Consider the following 21084-nt stretch of genomic DNA (forward strand, 5'->3'; position numbering starts at 1 on the left):
TAGGCGGGGTACCGCCCCCCGTCACTTGCGAAGACAGCAAGGCCGAAACGAAGAAAACGAAGAACCACGAAGGGGGGAAAGAGCAGGTAAGGAGGCGCCCACGAACACACGCAAAAAAAGGTGGCAATAATAGCCATGAGCGCGACCTTCACAAGCGGTGATGGTGAATGATGATAGTTTGGGGGAGGGGAGGGGAGGGGGGGCATGGGCGTCAGAGGAGTCGTGGTTGGATGCCGACCCCCCTCCCCGCCTGTCAAGCGTCCTAACAGCGCACGCCATGACCGAACAAGCCAAGCAAAATGAAGAAGCAGAGAAAAAAAAAAGAGGGGGGTAACCGCATGAAGTGTGTGTAGAGAAGGGGGAGGAGGCAGCCTTCTGCGCTGTATCAGACAAGGTACCACCCACCGAGAAGCGAGAAGGCGGAGACAGAGCAACAAGGGGGGGAATCAACTACGGCCTTCTCCGTTCGACCTCTACCAATGATTTGCTGACGCGTGAGAGGAAGTACGATGTGGAGAAAATTGCGGGATGAAACCCTAAACAAGAGGAAATGAGCCGACAAGTGTTTAGAAGACGACCATCGGCAAATTCGTCAAGGGCACACGCGGACTTGGACAGACCAACACAACCCCCACCCCAAAAAAAAAAAAAAGTGACGAGGGAAATATGGTTAGACGCAAAGCACACAACATGGCAGCAATGCCAACGACGACCGCTTCCCCTCCTCCCTCCCCCTCTCGTACGACCCCTCCCTAACACACACGCACAAGCACAGAGAGAGAGAGAGAGGCAGCGACACGAAAGCCCTGGAGGTGCGGGAGAGGGCGTCCGCTTGGGTATTTGACTGGGGACCGCATAGAAATACAGCAGACAAAGAAGAGAGCAAAACTCAAGTCTACAGAGAGGCGCACAGGAAGAAAAGCGAGAGAGGGTGGACGAGGTGGTGGTGATGGTGGTGAAGGTTCTACGTCTCAGGACACCAGCTACACAGTACCACCCCTCGCAGCAACCGGAGTAGGCACATGACTGCGTGTGTGTGTTGGGGAGGGGAGGGCTGTGCACAGGTGTGGCTCGCACTCTTTTCGCGCCCCCTTCCGTCGTGCTCGCTTATAGTCTCCCTTTGGTTAGGACTTATCACAGTACTCCTCTCAGCACTTCCGCTTGGGCGAAGGACGCTGTGGCTGTCTGGATCCTTTTCCGTTCGAAACCGCACCCGCGGGCGCATCGCGCTTGTAGAAGCCGTTTCCATTGGTAGCAGCCGCGCGCTTGCCGCTCGGCCGGCGCGACGCGCCACCTGAGCTGGTGCGCTTTGAGACTGGCGCAGAGTTGGAGCGCTGATTGCGGATCGGTGCTGCGGCGCGTCGTGACTTTGACGCCCGTGTCTTCTTCGTGGGAGTTGGCTCGGGGACGGGCGCGGGTGCGCACCGCGCCTGGTTCTCCTCCTTTTCAGCTTCCTCAGCTTCCAATGCCTCAACAGGAGCCTGGTCGGTTATGGTCAGCGCCTCCGACACCGCATTGGACAAATCAAGCTCGAGAGAAGTTTCACTAACCCCCTCCCCATCAGCATCTCGCGCTCGCTCCTCATCAGTATCTCGCGCTCCCTCCCCATCAGCATCTCGCGCTCGCTCCTCATCAGTATCTCGCGCTCCCTCCCCATCAGTATCTCGCGCTCGCTCCTCATCAGTATCTCGCACCCCCTCCAGCTGCAGAGGTGGCAGGCGGCGAGCGTGGGTGCTGCCGCCACCTCCCGCTGAGCGTGCGCGCACGACCTTTGGTGAGTCAGTCGCGTACTCAGGCAGCACGACCGACAGGCGTATGCGTGGGACTGCGCGAGGCGCCGGGGTGGGCGCAGGAGTCTGAGATGCGGGTTTGTCCAACTCCGGCTGCTGCTCCGGCTGCTGCTCCGGCTGCTGCTCTGGCTGCTGCTGCTGCTTCGACTTCTTCTGGCGCTTCTTCTTCTTTCGACCGCTTTGAGGCTCGTTCCAGTTGCTCACCCATGGCGGCCGCTCCTGGATGGGAATAGGTCGCCGCACGGAAGCGCTGGTGCCCCCGCGGGAGTGCCGCAGCGACGGTGTGAAGGTGCGGCGGTGCGGTGAGTAGGCGGAGCTGGCGGCGCGCATGGCGGGGGCCGATGACGCGGCCACAGTGTCAGAGCGGTCCATTCCCGCAGCGACGTCCTCCGTTGTGATATGGTGCTCTTGAATGTGACTCTCCGCATCGAGTTGCTCCAATGCCTCGGGTGTTGTGTATAGCTCGTCGTGCCCGTGAGCTTCCTCGCTGCTGTCTGGGTCCTGAGTGTATACAAACGTCTCAGCGACTTGGTTTTCGCCCGCGTCGCAGTTGGCGTCTTCGTTGGCGCCTTCGTTGGCATCGAGGGTGACTGGCTCCTCTTCGCGGGCGGCCGGTGCAGGAGAGTTCGCTGCTGGTGCTGCACCACGCGAGGCCATGCTACGCGACGACGCCGCACGACGGCTGTCTATGCTACTTCCCCGGCGAGAGCGGATGCGACGAGTCAGGAAAGCTGCTGGCATGCTCCGGTCCCAGTAGTGCAGGAGGTGTTGCGCCCTTATGTCCATGTCGCTGCAGTCCTTCCAGAAGCAGCGCAGTGCCTCCTTGTACGCACCACGGCACGCGCTATCCGCCAGTAGGTCGTCCACGCGCTCCATGAAGTCGGCCGCCTGTGCCTTAATATCAAGGGCGTACTTCATGGTGTCATTGTCGATGAAGTAGCTTCTGTGATAGATCGTAATAGCCCTGTCCAGCTTCGACTCCTCGCGCACGAGGAAGGCGTAGATGCGAACACGCAGCATATCAAAGTCTTCAACAAAGCTGCGCAGCCCGACGTGGGCAACAAAAGACGTAAGGCGACGCCTCCCGAGGCGGCTCGGCGTCATGCTGCCGGCGTAGAAGGAGCCATCGTTGCTCTGCCCAGGCGCGCGTGTGGAGAGGGAGCGAGCACGCTGATGGCTGAAGGAGCGCATCTGGTTCCATGACTGAGGAACGGCGGTGAGGCAATGCGGCAAACTGGCGCGACTCTCACTCACGCGGGAATTGGAACGGACCCGAAATGGTGCGCCACCGCTGCTAAAATACCCCAGCCGTGGCGCCCTCACACCCTCCTCGTCGCCCTCTGACTGGTGGGTGGGCGGCGGCACCGCGAAGGCATCAGACAAGTCGCAGTACACTGAGTTATACCCTACACCAGAAGCAGTCGGGGGTGCGGCCGCCAGTGGCACCGGCTCCTCGCAGAACTTGTTGCCCAGCAGAGCGGCGAAGAGGGAATGCTCACCCATCACTGGCAGGTGAGTGGCGCCGGAGATGGCGCGCACCTCCTCCATGAACGCGTGCAACTCCGGCGACGCCACCTCAATTCCCGAGCTCAGTAGCTCCGCCGCCGACGCGCTATCAATGATGATGTAGAAATTGCTGGGCAAGCAATCAGAAGGCATGCCAGCCTCGCGCTGCGACACCACCAGGGCCTGAACCGCCTCTTTTGCTGCCTCCACATCACCCGGGCCGTAGACGGCACCGCCGCAGTCTTTGACCGCGCGCCAGTAGCGCGTCGCTGCAGTGTCGGTAAAGAAGAACAAGACGCGGTTGTTGAACAACGCGGCGCGGGAGCGGTTGGTCATAGCCGTGAGCGGGATGGGGAAGAGAGAGAACGGGCAGGTGTCCGACTCGGGGCGGAGGTATGTGGTGGAGATGGGGTGGGTTGGGCAGCGCACCGTCACCTCGAAGCGCGAGGGGGCCGGCAGCGTGCTGAGCGGCGCCGCAGCGTTCCTTGCCACCGCCGCAAACCACTCAAACACATACGTTGGCTGTACAATGGAGTAGCCGTAGGACAGGGCAGCCAAGCAGCTCGTGCTGTCGCTGAGCTCAGTAGTACAGTACAGTTGACCAATGGGAGTGGCAGACATCTCGTGCAAGGGTATCGGCATATCCACGAGAGTCGCACCTAGCTGGTCGAACATGCGATGCAGGTCATTCAGGTAGTCCTCAGGGTAGGCACCACCCTCGATGCCGACCACCAACGGGCGGTAACGGAAAGTGCCGCTGATCCCATCACCAAGATACAGCACGTCACCATCGCGGACGATTGCCGAGTCGCCGGCTCTCAGGCTCGTCTCTCCAAGGCGTACTTCAGCGTCTCCCTTCGTGAGCAGGGCTGTCACACGCACTACCAGCTTACAGCCGTTAGCCTCAGCTGTGGCGGGTTCAGCTTCAGTGCACTCAGCTGCGGCGTGCTCAGCTTCAGTGCACTCAGCTGTGGCGTGCTCAGCTTCAGTGCACTCAGCTGTGGCGGGCTCAGCTTCAGTGCACTCAGTTGTGGTGAGCTCAGCTTCAGTGCACTCAGCTGCGGCCCCGCTGTCCTGCTCCTCCAGAGCGCCATTGACGGCAGCATCGCCATCCTCAGTTCCCGCCGTTGCACGTATCGCTGACTCTACCTCGAGGGCCGCCTCCTTCTCGTTCAGCACCGTCATGGACACGTGCTCAGCTGAGATGCCTTCGTAGGCGAGGTTGATATCCGCCGCCGCGTCCTGGCCGAGTATGTATGGCTTACGAATCACCAGGGAGTAGTACGGCGCCGACCGGCACGGCGAGGCCGTAGAGAGCTCGAAGATGTACATCCTCTCGAGGATTCTAGCGTCGTTGCTGACGAGCTTTCGAGCCTGTAAAGATGTTGGGGTTGTGGAGTGGGGTGGGGGGAGGGAGGGCTCGCACTGACTGGGTGACAAGAAGAGAAAGGGAAAAGGAAACCTAGCGGTGGTGAAGATGGCAATGATGCTGTGCTACCGCCCCTGTCGTGTCGTGTCGGAGACGAGGAAAAGGTCAAGGTGGGGGGAGGGGGGTGGAAACGAAGGAGAGCTAGCGAAGAGAGGTGTACGACTTCTTCAGACGATGTAGCTCACGATGATACTGCTGCGGCGGCTGTTGAATGAATGAGTGATGATATGATTGGTGCACAGTGCGGTGCGGAAGCAACCTCCTACTGAGCTGCGAGGGAAAGAGAGAGAAAGAGAGTGTACCGCAGGGACGCAAAAAAGGGGAGGGGGAGGGGGAAGAACACAGAAGACAGGGAAAGCGAGAGAGGGTAGTGGAACAGGGGTCAGTCTGTGATGAGAGAAAGGGAAACAGAGAGAGTGAGTGAGACAGAGAGAGAAGGATGCGTTACAATCTCCTGCTGCAGTAGCTGCAAGGCCACGGCTCGGAGCGAAAAAGAGAGAGGGGCGATCACAAAAAGAAAAAATGGAGAGGGAAGGGGAGAAAGAGGGGGAGAGAGGGGGAGAGAGAGGCGAAATAGTGAACGAAATGAGGTAGGAAGGAAGGAGAGACGGAGAAGGAGTCAGTCGGCTGGGCGGTCGTGCCTCTCGCAGGAGAGGCCTCCCTCCCCCACCTGTTCGTGTGGAGTGGTCTTGTCTGGGCGTGAAAAAAATTGTTTCTTTTTTTCCTTTGCGCATCATCGTTATCTAGTGAGCAGTGCGCTCGTCACATGTAGTGTGTGTGTGCGGGGGGAAGGGGGGAAGACAGAGGCACGCACAGACGCAGAGATAAAGCAACGTGCATGTCCAAAGCGCGTGAAGCTGCCCACAGTCCTTTGTTTTTTTTCCTCGTCATTATGGCACTCTCTGTCTCCATCACCCGCGATTAAGAAACGGCTGAGGTGGAAGTGGTGGTGGGAAAGAGAAGCGGTGCATCTTCTGTGATCGAAGAAGAACTGGGGGAAAGGCATGCGTGTCCTTACAACGCGGCAGCGCACACCGCGTACACGCAGACACACGTTAGGGTGTGTGCTATCACCGCTGCTGCTTCAGCTCCTTCATGCGCTGCAGCAGCTCTTTCATGCGCGCAAAGATGGGAAACTTAAAGCGACGCGTCGCATCCGCGGCAAGCTCCTGCAGCGGCACCCTCTTCGCCTCCACCGTGCGATACGCCTGAATGCACTCCGTCATGGCCGACGCGTAGGGAATGTGATGCAGGGTGGCAGCAGATAGGGACGATTCACCGCTTGCACCTGTTGGGTCGGTATCCGCGTCACCAGTGGCTGCCATTTCAGTTGGAAAAGAGGAGAGCGGCTGCAGTGCGAGCGCCGCCAGCGCCGCCTCTTCCTTTTCAATCTGCCGCGCCAGCAGCGCCATTTCGTCCAGCCGCTCGACCCGCTCTCGCTCATTCACTTCAATCGCATTCGTTGCCTCGGCAACTTGTGCTTCGATGGAAGAGGCAGCAGAATCTGCGGCAGCTGCCGTGACGACAGACGCGGCGTTTTCAGCGGTGTCGCCGTGAGGCTTCGATGCCTCCTTCAGCATAGTCAGCTCCTTGCTCAGCTTTACCCGCTGGTGGCGTAGTTTCATCTGCGCGTCCATGTGGCGCTGCATGGCGTCAATGGAGCTCTTGAAGGTATCGAGATTTGTGCGAAGGCGCAGACATGCATTGTACTCGGGGCCAAAGTTCTCGGATGTTGAGGATGCCGTTGCAGCCAGTTCATCGCTGTTGCCAGCCACAGCCCACTGCCGCACCTCAGCCGGTGGCACGTTTCCCTCCGGGTAGACGGTGAGCCCCTCGGGGATGTAACCCCACTCCATCTTCTCGATCGGGATCGTGTCCCAGTTGACAGCGTTTCGCTCCGCCTTCACGCGTTCCCTGACCTTCGGATTTCGTGCGAGTTCGTTGTCCCGTTCAAAGGCGGCTGTGGGCAGCCGCTCCTCACCCTCGCGCTTGCGCTGCGCCATCTGCAGCGCGAACTCCTTCTCCGAGGAGCGCAGGTCGTTTGCCATGTGAATAGCAGCGACCATTTTCGCGTCTATTTCGGGCAGCTCCGCGTTCGGCTGAGCGAGGCAGGTGGGCTCGTACGAGAGGAAGCACACGTACTGGTACGTTAGGTGCTCCACAAGGGGGTAGAAGTCGGCAATGAAGAGCGGGCGATCGAGCAGGTTCTCCAGCAGTGAGTGATTCTCCGGCACCGTCGTGAAGAGCAACTTGCCGCCCTCCTTGAGCAGCAGCTTTGCGGTGGCTGCGTACTGCGTCCACACATCCGCGGTGATGAATGGCGGGTCAGCGACAACGTAGTCGAAGGCAGCCATGTACTGGACCGGCACCTGCTCTGGCTGGTGAAAGTCGTAGTGCACGAAGCACGGGTCGCTGGACCACTGAAGGTCGTACTCGAACACGCGACTGCTGTGCCGGAGCTGCTTCAGCCGTGACTCGTCCTCGGCCGTCTCATCACCACGGCGGTCGTCCAGTGCGAAGAAGAGTGACGGCGTGGATAAGAAGGCACAGGCGGTGGCGTGATGACACACCTCACGTACAAGGTGGTGGATCGTGTTCCTGGAGTACCAGTACTGGTTGAACTCTACCTTGGTGTGTCCGGCGTTGAAGACAGTACGCGAGGCTCCCGATGCGGCAGTCACAACGGCAGCGGCGCTGCCCTGAGTGTTTGGCATTGTATGCTTAGGGGGGAGGGGTGGCTCAGAGAGAAAGAGAGGGGGTGGAGGGAGAGAAGTACCGCGTAGTCGGTAGTGATTCGAAGCGAAATAGCAAGACAGGCAGAAAAGGGGGGGGGGCACGAAGGAAACAATGCAGATCCGCGTCCGTGGGGAGGGGGGCGGCAGTTATGTGGCCAGACGTGTATGTGCTAGAGCAGGGAGGGGGGGTTACTGCACAGTGCATGGGTGACAGATCTGTCCGAAGAGACGCTAGAAAGTGGTGATGGGACTAATGCGCGGATTTCTAAGGGTAGGTGTGAAGGGAGAGAGGTGTGTCGCACATGTCGAGGGAAAAGGGGGGGAAGGAAGTAGTGCAGATGCGAGGCCTGCATCAGTAGCGGGGTGAGCAAAGAAAGAAAGAGGAAGAGGGGCAACATTTTACCCGTGACCTCCACGTCAAGAGAGAGGGGAAGAGGGGGGCAGTGCATCGTGGATATCAGACATGTGAGCTCCACTTTTCAGACCGCATCCTTCTCACCCTCCCCTGGCATTCCCGGCCTCGCGTGCACGAGCCTGGATGAACGACAGCGCGCATATGTGTGTGTGTGTGGGGGGGGGGGGGGGGGGGGGGCGTAAGCACATGCACACACACATCCTCACGCAAAGACACACGCGATGGATCGCCATGCTCGACAGCAGAGACGCTGGGCGAGAGAGAAAAAGGACTGGTATTCGTGGAACGCCACCGTCATTCGCCCTGGTGGTCTCACACAGTCGCCACTTCTTTCAAGCATTGCTGAGAGGGCTCGTGTGGTTGTCTCTATTCATAGACGGCCGTGCACCCTGATACACGCGCACACGCCTCTGAATTGGGGTTAGAGTCTGCAGGTGTGCCGCTTCATCTTCCAGTGGATCTCTAACAGAGGGGGTCATGAGACTGCGAGGATAAAACAAAAGGGACAGAGAGGAGGAGAGGAGAGGAAAACGCCAAGGCTCTTGCTCTCTGCCTCCAACACGCCACAGAAGTGGCGAACACGTCAACCACAAAGCAAAAAGGCACAGTACTGAGCAATAAGCGTCTAGTCGCACAGAGACATGCGCATGCATGTGCACAGAGGCCATATCTGCGGAGAGACTCTCACGTGCGAAGCGCTTGCGTCAAAACGCCTGCACACCGAATGTCAGAGGAGCGGCGTCTCATCACAGCCGCCAGCATGTCTCTCTCTCTCGCTCTTTGACACTCTCTGTATAGGTGTGCTGGTGCGGGGGTTTGGGGGAGGGGGGGGGGGGGGGCAGAGATCTATGTTGGAAAATACTATTGCATATCATCGACTCCTCAGCGATCCTTTCCCCCTATCCTTCAGTTTCTTCTTGAGAATCTCAACGCGCTCAGCTCCGAGAAGAACGGGGTGCGGGGAAGGTGGTGCACACGATCAAACCTCTGCAAGGAAAAACAAACCAGAGAGGTGACGGGCAAACGGCGAGAGAAGATGCGCACGCTAACGGTGAACAAAGCAGCGTCAAGTTAGAAAGCACGAGGAGGAATGAGGGGGGGGATAAAACGAGAAAGGAAGTTAAAATTTTGAATTCAGGGGAGAACAACACACCAACACGAACAAACGCAACGCACACACACGTGTATGTATGTGTGTACTACGCCGTCTACAAGCAACTGCTGATCTCTTTCTCTCTCCCTCTCTCTGCATCTGTATATCTGGCGAGGGGAAGGGGGAGAGTAGGAGGGCAGCGGGGGGAACCATAAAGAGACAGACCGATCCTCTCATGCATCTCGGCACAGTGCTGTCAGTGCTGCGGGCTTCATCTACAAGTCAACAGGTGGACCGCAAGGCAACAACAGCAAACAGAGAAAGCACAGCCAAGGATGAGTAGACGGTGTCCGTGTCCCCCAGCTCCCCTCTCCCTCATCCCCCTCCCCTCGCGTACTGCTCTAGAAAGGGCACATACACCCAACCAACGTACGCACACGCACACACACACACACACACACACACACGCAGCGGTTGGCAGAGCGCCGAGCACGACGGAGCCGGCAAAGGTATAAGAAAGAGGGAAGCGCCCCTATCGGCGCCAAAGGAGGGGATGAAGAATAAACGAAAACAAAACACACAAATATAAGCGCCGCCCTCCCCCTCTCCAGCTTAAGCGCGCACGTGCACGCATCAATGGCGACCCTCTGCCTCGCTCCCTCCGATGCCTGCTCAGAGCTCCCTTAGGCTCTCTATGAACGTGCGGTAGTACACAAGGACATCAAGCGGGGGAGGACGGTTGGCGAGGCCCATTGCAGCCGCAGTCGCCTCAGTGCGCGCAGGCTCAGCCGTCAGTAGATCGCTTGTATTCGCCGCGAGTGACATTGTTGGCGTAACGGCCGAATCGCGCTTTTCTCGCTGAATCAGCGCATACTGCTGGCGCAGTCGTGGAAAGAGTGTTTCCAGAGGCTCTGTCACGTCATTGAATTCATTCGTCACCTCCAGCTGGACTTCTTCCGCATCCACCTCGACTCTTGTCAAGTACGCTTGGCCTCGGTGATCGCTGCGTTCTGACGCCGGCGCATTATTCGTCCTTCGCCGCTTCTGTGCCGGCTGGGCAACCGTGATAGTGCAGTCGTGTCGGCTGGCGTTGGTGGCCCCTAAGTGGCGCCATGCGTACCGCTCACCGAATACCTGCTTGAACGCCTCCAGCACGGTGAGGTAGAACTGCAGGTAGAGCCCCTCTTCAGCACGGCGTTGCTGCAGCGTCATAACATGCTCTAGCGTGCGACTCGGGGATATGCACGTCGCCGGACGGCCGCGGCACTCCGCCCTCGCCGTCTCGTCTTCGTCATTCGCAGCTGCGCCGAGCTCGCTGCTGTCTCGAGGTCGCGTTTGACCGACTGGGCGAGAAGACGAGAAAGGCGAGCCGTTCACCCCGGCACGCGTCGTGGCGTCGTATGCGTTAAGGGAAAAGCGTTGCTGACACGGTGTCTCGAAGACCCTGTGTGACGCTGCCGCGACACAGCGGCGGGGCCCACCGGCCTCGCTGCTGCTCAGCTGACGGCCCAGCGGCACCCCCGAGAGCAGCGCCGCACGACAACTTTCCACATTGGGGGACGAAAGCTGCGCACTCTCGGAGCGAGGAGTGGCGCCACCGCCCGAGGCGGCCATGGAGGTCTGCATTGGTGTGACAGCCAAGGTGCCCTCTGCCGTTCGCAGCGACCACGTTGCGGGCGGCATCTGCCGTCGCGTAATGACGAAGTACGTGACACGAACAACCGTCTCCATGGGCAGGACGCCGTGATCTCGCGCATCGTAGCCCTGCAGACGGCGCAAGATGGCGTCGGCAGCGGCTCGTAGCTGCGGCCGCAGGGCGACAGCGGCAGATCGCCAGTCCCCCGATGTACGCGTGGTAGGCACAGAGACGGTTGTGAGCGCAGTCGATGGCGGCGTAGACGACTCCGCTGCAGTCACGAGGGCAGTGGGGAGTAGGAGGCTGCGCGTCGGCATGGGTGAGACGCTCGGCGACGCGCACGCGGTGGTTGACGCCGCCGCAGTCGACTGTGCAAGAACCGTCAGTACGGTAGCCGAGGTAGTGTCCTTTGGAGTAGGTGATGGCTCCGACAAGTGGAAGCTGGCGCGGTGGTCTCGCAGGGTAGAGAGAAGACTCTCCCGCGTTCGACACACCTCGGCTTGCGCGCGCTTCACCAGCTCCTTCACCTCCTCGCTGACACGCGCAGACTCTGTCGAAGACGGCGAGGACATCGACGACGCCGTATCTGCGAGCCTGCAATGCGTGCCGGCGATGGCGAAAGGTGGGGGGGTCGCAGTGCAGTACCGATGCTGCGTGGTTGCCGCCTCAGGGAAAGGCAGTGGCCGGGGGTCGGCAGGTGCCACCGCGTCATTGTTGGACGGGAGAGGGTTTAGCTGGATAGAGATGGAGGCGTCAGTCCCAGCAGTGAGACACGGCGATGACGGGCGGTGCGCCTCCGCCTGCGGGCGCGCAGGCTCTGGTGAAAAGGACGGCGCGGCGATAGAAGGGCTAGTGGCGAGGCGCGCAGTGGTATATTGAGGTGCTGAGGAGCGGCGAGGTCGCTGCGCATCCACTGCTGTCGTGAGTGGCTGCTCCGCCTCCACGGAGTTGTCAGCGGGAGCAGAAGAGCTATTGACATTCCCATGCAACTCTGCCCTCGTTTCTGGTGTCGTCACTGCTGCAGTGCTGGCGTCGTCCACCAGCTTTAGCACACGCTCCGTCTGATCTGGGGCGGAGTCACTGCCCTTGCTCACCTCTTTCCTCTCTCCCTCCTGCACGTCCAGCGTCGTAGATACCTCCCTGTCGCGGTCGCGTAGTCGGCGAAGTGGGGTAGGCGTCGAGCCGCTGACAAGCCACAGCGAGCTCATCGCCGCCGTCGTCACCGACAACGACGGGCCGGCGACGCTGTTCAGCATCGTGAGAGAGCTGAGGGGTGTCACACTCGCCGGCTCGTCATCTGCAGTCGTCGTGAGAGCCGTCGTTGCGTCCAGCTGCGTCGGTATCGTCGGCACCGCTTGCAGCTCGGATTCGAGCGTGCTGCTCCCAGGCAGAATGCAGGAGTGCATGCGGAAGCTGACAAGATCCTGGGTAGTGCTGGCGGCAGTCGCAGCGGTTGTAGTGGTCGCGTGCACAGACGCGTTCGCAGCATCGTTCGCCGGAATCACTTTCGTGCCAGCCCAGTGCTGCTGCTGCTGCTCTGTTGTGTCACCGGCATCGTCACGGACCGCGCGCACTGCCATCACCACTTTCTCGTCCAGGCCCTCCCTCGCACGTGCCGGCGACAACCTCGGTGAGGCCGCTGTAGTTTGAGTCGAATGCGGCACAGGTCGTGGCATCGGACTCATCATGCTGCTGCCTGCACTGCTCAGGCGGCCACGGTGGCTGCTCACCGAGTCTCTCTCAGCCGCACTAGCACGGCGGGCAGTAAACGCAGAGCTGCGGTGCATATCCTTTTCTGTGCCTTCCATCACGACGCCGTGGGCAAGGCGACTAACCGGTAGTGTAAGGGGTAACACAGCAGGATCCTCGGCAAGCGGCGCATCAGCGGCGGCGAACGGGTGGGCGATGATTGTAGCGGCAGATTTGTCATTCCTACAAGCGCACTCCTCGTCCTCGTCGCCGTTGTCCATGACGAGAACGGTGCTCCCGCGTGGCGCATCCGCAGCGAAATCCACGGGCACCATCCGCGTCGACCCGCGCCTCTCCACCCCCTCGGCAGCAGGCCGCGGTGGATGAGCGTTGTCAATGAGCGCATCGCCTTCCACGTCCGTACCACTGCACCGGCGAGAGAGCACAAAAGCCCGACGCGGGGGCGGTGTGGTCCTCGGCGGACTCGTTGCATCATCTTCATGATCTTCAGCTCGCGCATCATGGTCCACAATCGACTTCTCAGAGCCGTTAGTAGGCGCGGCATACGTGCTGCTCCCGCCCCTCGACGCCTCCTCGTCATACTTCTCTGCACCCTCGCTGACTGGAATGCTAACGACACCTTCGAAGTCGTGGGACAGCGTCACAGCATGCCGAGGCACCGGCGACACCGTCGCGCTCATCACACGCTGGCTGTGCACTCCAGGCTCGACATCAGCGCCAGTGCTGTACGGCCTCGGATCTGAGGGTCGTGTCAGCACTGTGGCCTCTGACTCCAGGACTTCCAGCTTACTGCAGTCCGCCTCCGACGTGAGACAGTGCGCTTGCTCAGCTCGTTGAAGCCGACTGTGCGCGTGGTAATCTCTATTCACCGACGGTGAGCACGACGAAAGAGAAAGAGGGTGATGGTGATGTTGGTGCTGCGACTGCTGCTGCTTTGAGTAGGGCCGGGAAGATGAGTGAACAGAGCGTGACCCCGATATCGTCCGGCTGCGGGTCGCCTTGAGGGACTGTAGTCTGTGCTGCTCAGATGCCTCTACGTTGGGGTCACGTGTGTGAAACAGTGCAGGGGAAGAGACGGCAGCGCCGCTGTTGCAGACATCATTGATGCTTTCACAGCTGAGTGGACCAAGCAGCGGGCTGGCTGGCCCGCTTGTGGTGCCTGCCAGAACGCTCGCCGTGCTGATAAAGGAGAGCGACGTGTCGAGACAGATGGCAGGTCTGGCCTGCACCTGCGACATGCTCTTCGAGCTTTCCTCGTCGCGGCGAAAGTCCGAATCCCTGCGAAAGTTCGGAAAGCGACTCATCGTGTGGCAATGGTAGCGTTGGCGGCGTGATATAAGATTGAGGTCGACGGTATACAAAGTGGGGGGGGGGGGGGAGGAGTGAGTACAGCCTCGTTGCACCTTCACGCCTCCAGGGCACCAGCTGGTGCTCTCTATTCTGGCCCTCTTTGCTTCTCTATAGTGGAAAAATAGAAAAAAAAAATGCCGCCGCCGCTCTCCCCAAGGAGGAGCAAGTCGCAGGTGCGTATGGCGTGTCTCTATTAGGCTGGCGCAGGTGGCTGGTGTAGAGACGAGTGCGTATCTGCCTCTCTTGTGTGCACTTGAGCGCCTCTATGTATGAGCTATGCGGATGTACACGCTGGATGACAACCTTCCCCCTTGACCAGCTGTGCTTGAGGTGTGGGTGGTGGAGGAGAGGGGGGTGAAAAATAGAAAAGGGTGAGTAAAATGCCGCCTCTTTCAATACAACAATCGGGGTGAATGAGGGTGAATGGGGGCGGGGAGGCTCTCGCACTGACGCGAACACCAAACAGGTAAGAGAAGAAAGGGGAAAGAAAAAAACGATCGCAGTAGTCGGGGAGGGCTTCTCGCTCCGCGTGAAGGGAAGCGGAGAAGGGGTCGGCATTGTAGAGGGGCAGACACGATAAATTTGCGAGGAAAGGGAGGAGGAAACCAAAGGAGAAGAAAGCCAGCAAGCTTCTCCGTGTTGGATTCAAAGTGGCCCTGTGCTCAGAGCCGCGGGCGGAGGTGGGTGATTGTCGCAGCAGCTTTCTACAGACGCTCCCGAGTCTCCCCCGCCATCGCGCCCACCTCAGCGAGTCAGGAGTGCGCTCCGCATCCCACATGCACGCGCGACAAATGGTGTGCACCTGCATCGGTGCTTTTCGCGTTCGCTTTTTGTCTCGTGTTGCGCACGCACACGTGTGTGCCGGAAGGAGGTGGGAAAGGGGGAAAAGGCAAGGCCGAAGCAGCACTGCCGTCCCACCGAGTTAACGAATGTCCTCCCTTCACCGCCTCCCAAAACAACAACCCCGGCACCTGGTGCCACGAGGCGTGTGAAGGGCGTGGGTGCAGTACTCAGGAGACTGGTATGAAGGGAGAGGAGTGTGATTGCGGTTGACGCGAGTGTGTTTCACTCTTACACCAAACCCAACACAGCAGACAAGATAAAAGTGCGCAGGTGAAGACGATATACGGTCCAGGGATGATGAAGCGGTGCTGCAGCAGCCACGGCCGCAATGAAGAGATGGATAAAGGAGGATACATTGCAGGAAACAAAGAAACAACGCGTGATATACACATCGGCGGAGGAGAGGAGGAGGAGGGAAAGAAGAAGGGGGTCAAGGGTGGCAGAGAGAGAGGGGGGGGGGGGAGGGGAACGAGCGCGAGGTCATCTCAGCACCACCAAAACACGCATCGGTGCTCCCCATACATCAGAAGGCGGAATCCAACGCTGAAAGGTGCGGCGGGGAATGAGAGTGAATATTAAGACAGAAAAAAAGAGCACAAAACATGACGGAAGCCCCCAAAGAAAAGGGGGGCTCAACAAGCAGCAGCCAAAGCAGAACGAGGAGCAGCAGTCAAGCAAATCAACCCGGTCATGATCAACCCCCAACACGCACGAGTACACCAAAAGAGAGAGACATGCAGAGATGCAAGACACACGCTCAGGCCGCCGAGGTGTGTATCATAAAGGGCACCAGGCGCACACAGAGAAAGAAGTAGCGAGGAGGTCACACCTCCACGTCATACTGCCCACCTCGGCATTGCCAACGTCTCGCCAGTGTTCTCCGTCTCTCCCTCACGAGCCACGGCAACTGCATCGGTGGAGGATGTCATGTGCCGCTGGTGCGCCTACTGCTCGTGATAGGGCGGGAGTAAAGGCGTGTGCACGTTCTGCAGACGAGAGCTATCAAGCGCCTCTTCTCGCAGGCGCCCAAGCGGGAGGCTAGCGGCGCTCACTGTATAGACTGTGCGCTTCACAGCTCGCTGCATAGGGTCGCGCTTTGCCCAGTGCTGCACTCTACAAGAGCAGCGGCGACGCTTGCCCGAAAGCGCAAAGAGAGGGGTCACGAGGTCAGAGACCGGTAATTTCCCTGCAGAGGGAGCGGCAAACTGGAACTGGGCAAGCTGCGCAGCACGACTCTGGGCAAGCGTGATTGGTAGCAGCTGCGCTCGCTGGCCTCCCGCTGACCACACCACCCGTGCCTTGACGGGAGCGTACGGAGCGCGGGCAAGAGTGCCGGAGGTGGCAACGCTACCCGACTGCCGGATGTCCCGCTGTTTCTGCTGCTGCCACGTGCGTGGCATGCGCTGACGCAGACAAGGCGCCATCGCGTCCATCCTGCTAGCTGCCGAGAGGGCGAAAGGGTCATACCTCCTCTGGTCGAACCGATTACACGACCACCGGCGCCGCTTCTCACTAGGCGTTGCCAAGTACGTGAGCACCGGTGGGACGGCGGCGCCACTAGTGAGCTGCAGTGGCTGAGTCGGCGCTTCCTGCCATGGGCGTGCCACCAGATGCCCAGAGGGGGTGTAGGGAGCACTGAGGTAGGGAACGACACTGTGCCCTCCCACAATAACGTCAAAGTCGAGGTTTGTGTCCCTCATGGGCACGCTGGCAGGCGACGCGAAGATGGGTGCCTCGTACAAGCGACCACGCAACCACGTACCACGCATCGGCCTTGTCATCACCTTCTGCAGCCCACCCCTGGGGCCGGTGCTGCTGTGGGTCGAGTACCACGCACCGCCGAGCCGCCGCGCGGGAACCTGCGCACTACGCACAGTCTTCGCCACCTGAAAAGGCTGCGGGTCGCCGCAGCCACTGTAGAGCGGCGAGACGCCTTGGCTCAGGCAAAAGCGAAGTTGCTGATAGGCATTCTTCAGTCGCTGACGCTTGCTCAGCGCCGTCGTCGCCGCCGGTGCATGCGTGGCGTTCGTGAAGGAATGCGCCTGAGAACTGCCCTCAGCCTGAGCCGCGGCAGTGACAGCAGTGGTGACAGCGCCCGAGTTAGGACTGGGAGGTTCCACGGATACAGACTGTGGCGACATCGCCGTGGAACAGGAGAAGCTGGGCGGGTTCAAAGAGAGAATGGGCGACCCCCACACCGACAACCCGGGCACAGCAGCAGGAGACGTAGCGGGGACAGTGGCGACGCTGTGGGGCAGGTGTGTAGTCCCGGGTACCGCGACAGTGGGCAGAACCGACATGGGTATAGAGGAGGAGTAGTTCGCGCCCGACGTCGGCGGACGCCCGCGTCTTGTAAAGGGCACACGAGAATTCCACTGGTCCAGCTGCGACGGCACCTGCGAGGGGGAAAGCGGTGGCAGTAATGGGAAGACCCCCACGCAAAGTCCATCCGCGAGTGAGGGCGGTGACGCTGGGCCTTGCTTGAAGCTGATGGAGTGGACATCGGCGCGGTTTGTGTAGCTGTCGCCATTGCCCTTGGTGGTAGCGCTTGCATACGCGCCTGGTTCGACTCTTTCCGGCTGCTTCGCAGGGGCATAGGGGCCGCGCGAGTTGGTGATCATTAGCCCCAGTGTTTGCATCTTGTGGGGAATGGATGCCGAAGTGGCGTTGGCGCGGTGCACGGCAGCAGCGCCGGTCGCGCTTGTGTTTGAGGCCGCGCCCCCTGTAAGTGCATGGGGGCGATGGTTCAGCACAGGTGGGAGTACGGAACCCCACACCAGCGTCGGCGGCGATGTACTGCTGGTCTGTAGCGGCGTAACGGCCGCGGCCGCAAGACCACCGCCGACTCGCTTTGAGTAACGCGACTGCAGCGGGGGTGACACGGATAACAATAGCCGCTCACGCCACGGTGCACTGATGTTGTTGTGAGTGGATGTTGCTCCGCTGGCTGCGCTGTCGCCGTGGCTCTGTTCTGCGCCGTCGTCCATCGTCCCAGAACTCCCAGTGAAGTTGTGCTTCACCCTTGAAGCGCTACTGCAAGACTGCTGCAGCCGCGTCGTCGACTGAGATCCTCCCGCTGCAGCGATGGTAGGCGCCGAAGTGCTGTCAGTGGTGCCTAGTTCTTCGCCCTCGTGTGTACCGCGGCAACCAGCAAGAAGGGAATGTGCTGCTGGCGAAGCTGCGATTGATGGTAGGTTGGGTGTGTGATGGTAAGAAACGGCGTTGCTGTGCTCCTCCTCAGCGCGCCCGCCTTTACCGCCAGCTGCTGCCCCAGGAGTCGAGGCGCTGGCGGGACCGTCGCTGTTCGCTACCTCATACTTCTGCATACCTGCATACGGAGACGGGCGCGGCGGCGGCGCTGTTGAAGCAAAGCCGCCGCCTTGGCACGACTCGTGGTTGACGGGGACGGTGACTTCGTCGGCGTCACCGGGGCCGGTAGCACCTGAGCTGCCGCTCATCCCCTTGGCGCCCCCAGCGCCAGGAGACGTCGACGACCCCGGTGCTAGTGCACTCGCCGCAGCAGCGGCAAGAGCAGCGGCGAGTTGGACATGCAGCGCGGCATTCGCCGCCCGCATCTCCTGCAGCTCCTCCGATGCATCCTTGAGGCGGTCTTGGCAATCAGACAGCGCCAATTCCAACTCGGCGGCGAAGCTGCCAACGTCGTCCATAGTGTGGTGTGAGTGCAAGAGTGTCTGAGAGGTGCTCACACCGATGGAAAAGCTGCCACGCTCCAGGTTGATCTGCTGCTCGCCGTGCGCGAGTTCGGGCGGTGCGCTCTTGGGACTCGAGTGCTTGCCCGAAGTTCTGGTGCCGGGTGACTGTGAATGGTTAGCGGAAGCCATCGGGGACGGTGCCGGGGACGAGGAGGCGTCGCGGCTGCCCGTGAGCGAGTGCTTCTTGGTCCTCTTACTGCTTGCCTTGGCTGTGCCGCTAGGGCTGCCGGGATTCTTCTTGTCCTTCGGCTTGGTCACTGCGGTAGAGTTAGTGCGCCGAGTTCCACCGCGCTGCGTATTGGTGGCCGCAGTCACTCCGCTACCCTGCGCCGCACAGGCCGATTCACCAGACTTAGTAGGAGGCACCGCGACCTCACCTGCAAGTGAGGCTGAGGCCAAGCTCGCATTATAGCTGGGCTCGTGCGATGCGGCAGCAGCGGCGTTGGGCGCTGCAAGCGAGCCCCGTGTGTCGCCGCCGCCGCTGCTGCTGCTGTCCGCAGGGATTGGCAATGGCTCACCAGCTCCAACGTTAAAAAGTACCTCATGCTCACAGTGCGGGCACACCACCACGCTGGATACAGCAGGCAATGTGCCCATTCCGCCCGCCATCTTCTGCTCCGCCACGGTTGAGGGGCTATTCGTCTTGTTAGGCGGATCCCTCGGTGATGGGGTAGCAAGGACGGCAGAGGGCGGAGCAGTGGTCATCGGATCTGCAGCACCGGCCGTATCGCCAGGTTGGGTAGTGGTGAGCAGGGTAGCGGGAGAAACCAGGGCATCTTGCGCGGATTGACTCGCGCCCTCTGGGCCAGCTTCAGCAGTGGGCCCCGCCGCCGAAGCTATCTCCGCAGCACCCTCCTGGTTGGTGGTGTCGCCATCAGTCTGTGCACTGATGGTGGGCGTCGACTGGCTCTCTGGCGACGCTCTCATGTCCGCGGCACCAGTGGCGCGGTTTTCATGTGTTTCAGATGTGGCGGGCGGGCCTCCGGTCTCCGTAGGCCGCGGTGTTGGTGCGGTTGACTGCTCTGCGGGTTGCGGTGGCGTCCGCAAATTCTGCGCGCCGGCCGTAGCAGACGACCTGGCTGACGTAGTGAATGCCGCCGGCTGCTTCGTCTCAACCACGCCACTGCCCTGCCCGTCTACCGCGGTCATCGAGGCAGACGGCACCTTGACCGCACCAGCACCCTTGAGGGACTCCTTTCGCCACTCCGCCCCGCCCGCCGGCGGCGCCGCGAAACATGAGTCACGGCCTCCTGGTCGGAAACCCGCAGCTGGATCAGAACGGTTCCGCCCCGACGTACCACCAGCTCGGTCTCCGTGCCGTGGCTGCTGGTCTTTGCCGCCGGCCGTGGACATTCGCTTCTGCTCCTGCTGGAATGCCCTCGCCTGCTCCACCTCTTCTACGAAGTTGTTCTCCTGCCGCAGTAGGCCGACCAGGCCTCTGCCCAACCGCCTCGCGCTCTCTTGCAGCGACTGCGCGATGGCTTGAGTGAATTCAGGCACTCTGGACTTGCGCCACTCCTCGCGCACCTCCGGCAGCGTCAAGCGACGCTGCAACACCTCTTCCTCCATAGCGCTGAGGAACCCAACCAGCTCAGCGCCGGTCTGCAGAGATATGCGCTGTGCGTCAACGCAGAGCGAGAGGTCCTGCTGCAGTCGACTGGACTCGTCAATGTGCATCTTTGACAGGCGATCCATCGCACGGCGGATCTCGAAGGTGAGAGCGCGAAAAGACTGCAGTGGTGGTGGCGCATCAGCCCCGGCAGCCACGTCAATTTCACCATCTTTGCCTCGCTGGTCTGTTGTCAGCTCCACCCCGGTCTGAAGGTTGACCACTTTGCTGTAGAGTTCCTCCTGTTCGCCGGTGAAGTACGGTGTGTACACGCACACGTGTCGCGCCAGGGTGTCTTCGCGCAGCATAGCCTCAGCCTCGTAAGTCTGCAAGGTGAGCTGCACGTGCTGCCGGTACTGCGTGTGCTGAGAAAGAATAGAATCCCTTTCCTCGCTGAGGCGTGATAAGCGTCCCTCGAGGTCTGCCATCTTCAGCTTCATACGCGCCTCTTGGGAGCGTCCCTCCACGTCGGCGGCGATGCGGCCAAGCATGTCGGCCGTGTACGCATGTGCGTTGCCGCCCTCCGACTGCCCATCCTCCTCACCCTCGCGTACGCCATCCCTTTGCCAGCACGCAGACCCGTAGCGGAGTTGCCCGCACTTTCCCAATTCGCGTCGCAGCGTGCTGATGACAGCCTCCTTCTGCGAGATAGCGACAAGACTCTCGGCGACGCGGCTCTGACTGAATTGCAGCTCTTCCTCCCTGCGCACAAGCTTGGCGCGCAGTGCGTCGAGCGCTGTGCGGCCCTGGCCCACCTCTCGTCCAAGCTGCTCGACGGCCACCTCCAGCTTCGCCCGCTGCTGGTGCAGCTGCGTGTTGCGCTCCTCCGCCTCGGTGTTTCGCTTCTGCAGCACCGCGTATTCGTCTTTGAGCCGCAGCATCTCCTGGTGAAGGGCGGAGTAGTGCTGATTGCGGGTGAATAAGTCCATCTTTGTGCGCTCCAGCACCTGCTTCGTGGCAGAAAAGCGGTTCTGCACAGCCTCGAAGAGCTCGAAAGAGACCTGGATGGCCGGGACAGTGCTGGCTGGGGGGACGGCGCCGCCTGAAAGAAGTCGCTGGATCGTCTCGTAGTTGGGGGTCCCAACCACATCAAGCAGCCTGTGGTACTCCTCTGATAGTTCTGCCGCATTGGAGGTGGTCGGAGCAGCGGCAGCAGCAGCAGCAGCAGCCGGTGGGGGTACTACCTTCGCGGTCTTTGTTTGCCTCCACAACAACAACGCGTCGCTATCAGACACCGCGGTCTCCTCCGCGTTTA

The 21084-nt window shown here is 60.6% G+C and overlaps 4 protein-coding genes across 4 annotated transcripts; all 4 read right to left on the reverse strand.

Moving 5' to 3' along the window:
• Window positions 1-1148: 1148 nt before the first annotated feature.
• LBRM_17_0390 (conserved hypothetical protein) lies at window positions 1149-4628 on the reverse strand (the record flags this gene model as incomplete). The annotated part of the gene is made up of 1 exon (XM_001563757.2): window positions 1149-4628. The coding sequence occupies one exon, from the start codon at window positions 4626-4628 to the stop codon at window positions 1149-1151; it is 3480 nt and encodes a 1159-aa protein (XP_001563807.2).
• Window positions 4629-5795: 1167 nt separating this feature from the next.
• LBRM_17_0400 (conserved hypothetical protein) lies at window positions 5796-7439 on the reverse strand (the record flags this gene model as incomplete). The annotated part of the gene is made up of 1 exon (XM_001563758.1): window positions 5796-7439. One exon carries the CDS (start codon window positions 7437-7439, stop codon window positions 5796-5798), a length of 1644 nt encoding a protein of 547 aa, XP_001563808.1.
• A 2201-nt stretch (window positions 7440-9640) lies between these two features.
• On the reverse strand, window positions 9641-13618 carry LBRM_17_0410 (conserved hypothetical protein; the record flags this gene model as incomplete). Its single annotated transcript, XM_001563759.1, has 1 exon — window positions 9641-13618. One exon carries the CDS (start codon window positions 13616-13618, stop codon window positions 9641-9643), a length of 3978 nt encoding a protein of 1325 aa, XP_001563809.1.
• A 1833-nt stretch (window positions 13619-15451) lies between these two features.
• Window positions 15452-20758, reverse strand: LBRM_17_0420 (conserved hypothetical protein; the record flags this gene model as incomplete). Its single annotated transcript, XM_001563760.2, has 1 exon — window positions 15452-20758. The coding sequence occupies one exon, from the start codon at window positions 20756-20758 to the stop codon at window positions 15452-15454; it is 5307 nt and encodes a 1768-aa protein (XP_001563810.2).
• Between the last annotated feature and the right edge of the window lie 326 nt (window positions 20759-21084).

The sequence above is a fragment of the Leishmania braziliensis genome, chromosome 17 (assembly GCF_000002845.2).
Source record: "Leishmania braziliensis MHOM/BR/75/M2904 complete genome, chromosome 17".
NCBI classification, from domain to species: Eukaryota; Euglenozoa; class Kinetoplastea; order Trypanosomatida; family Trypanosomatidae; genus Leishmania; species Leishmania braziliensis.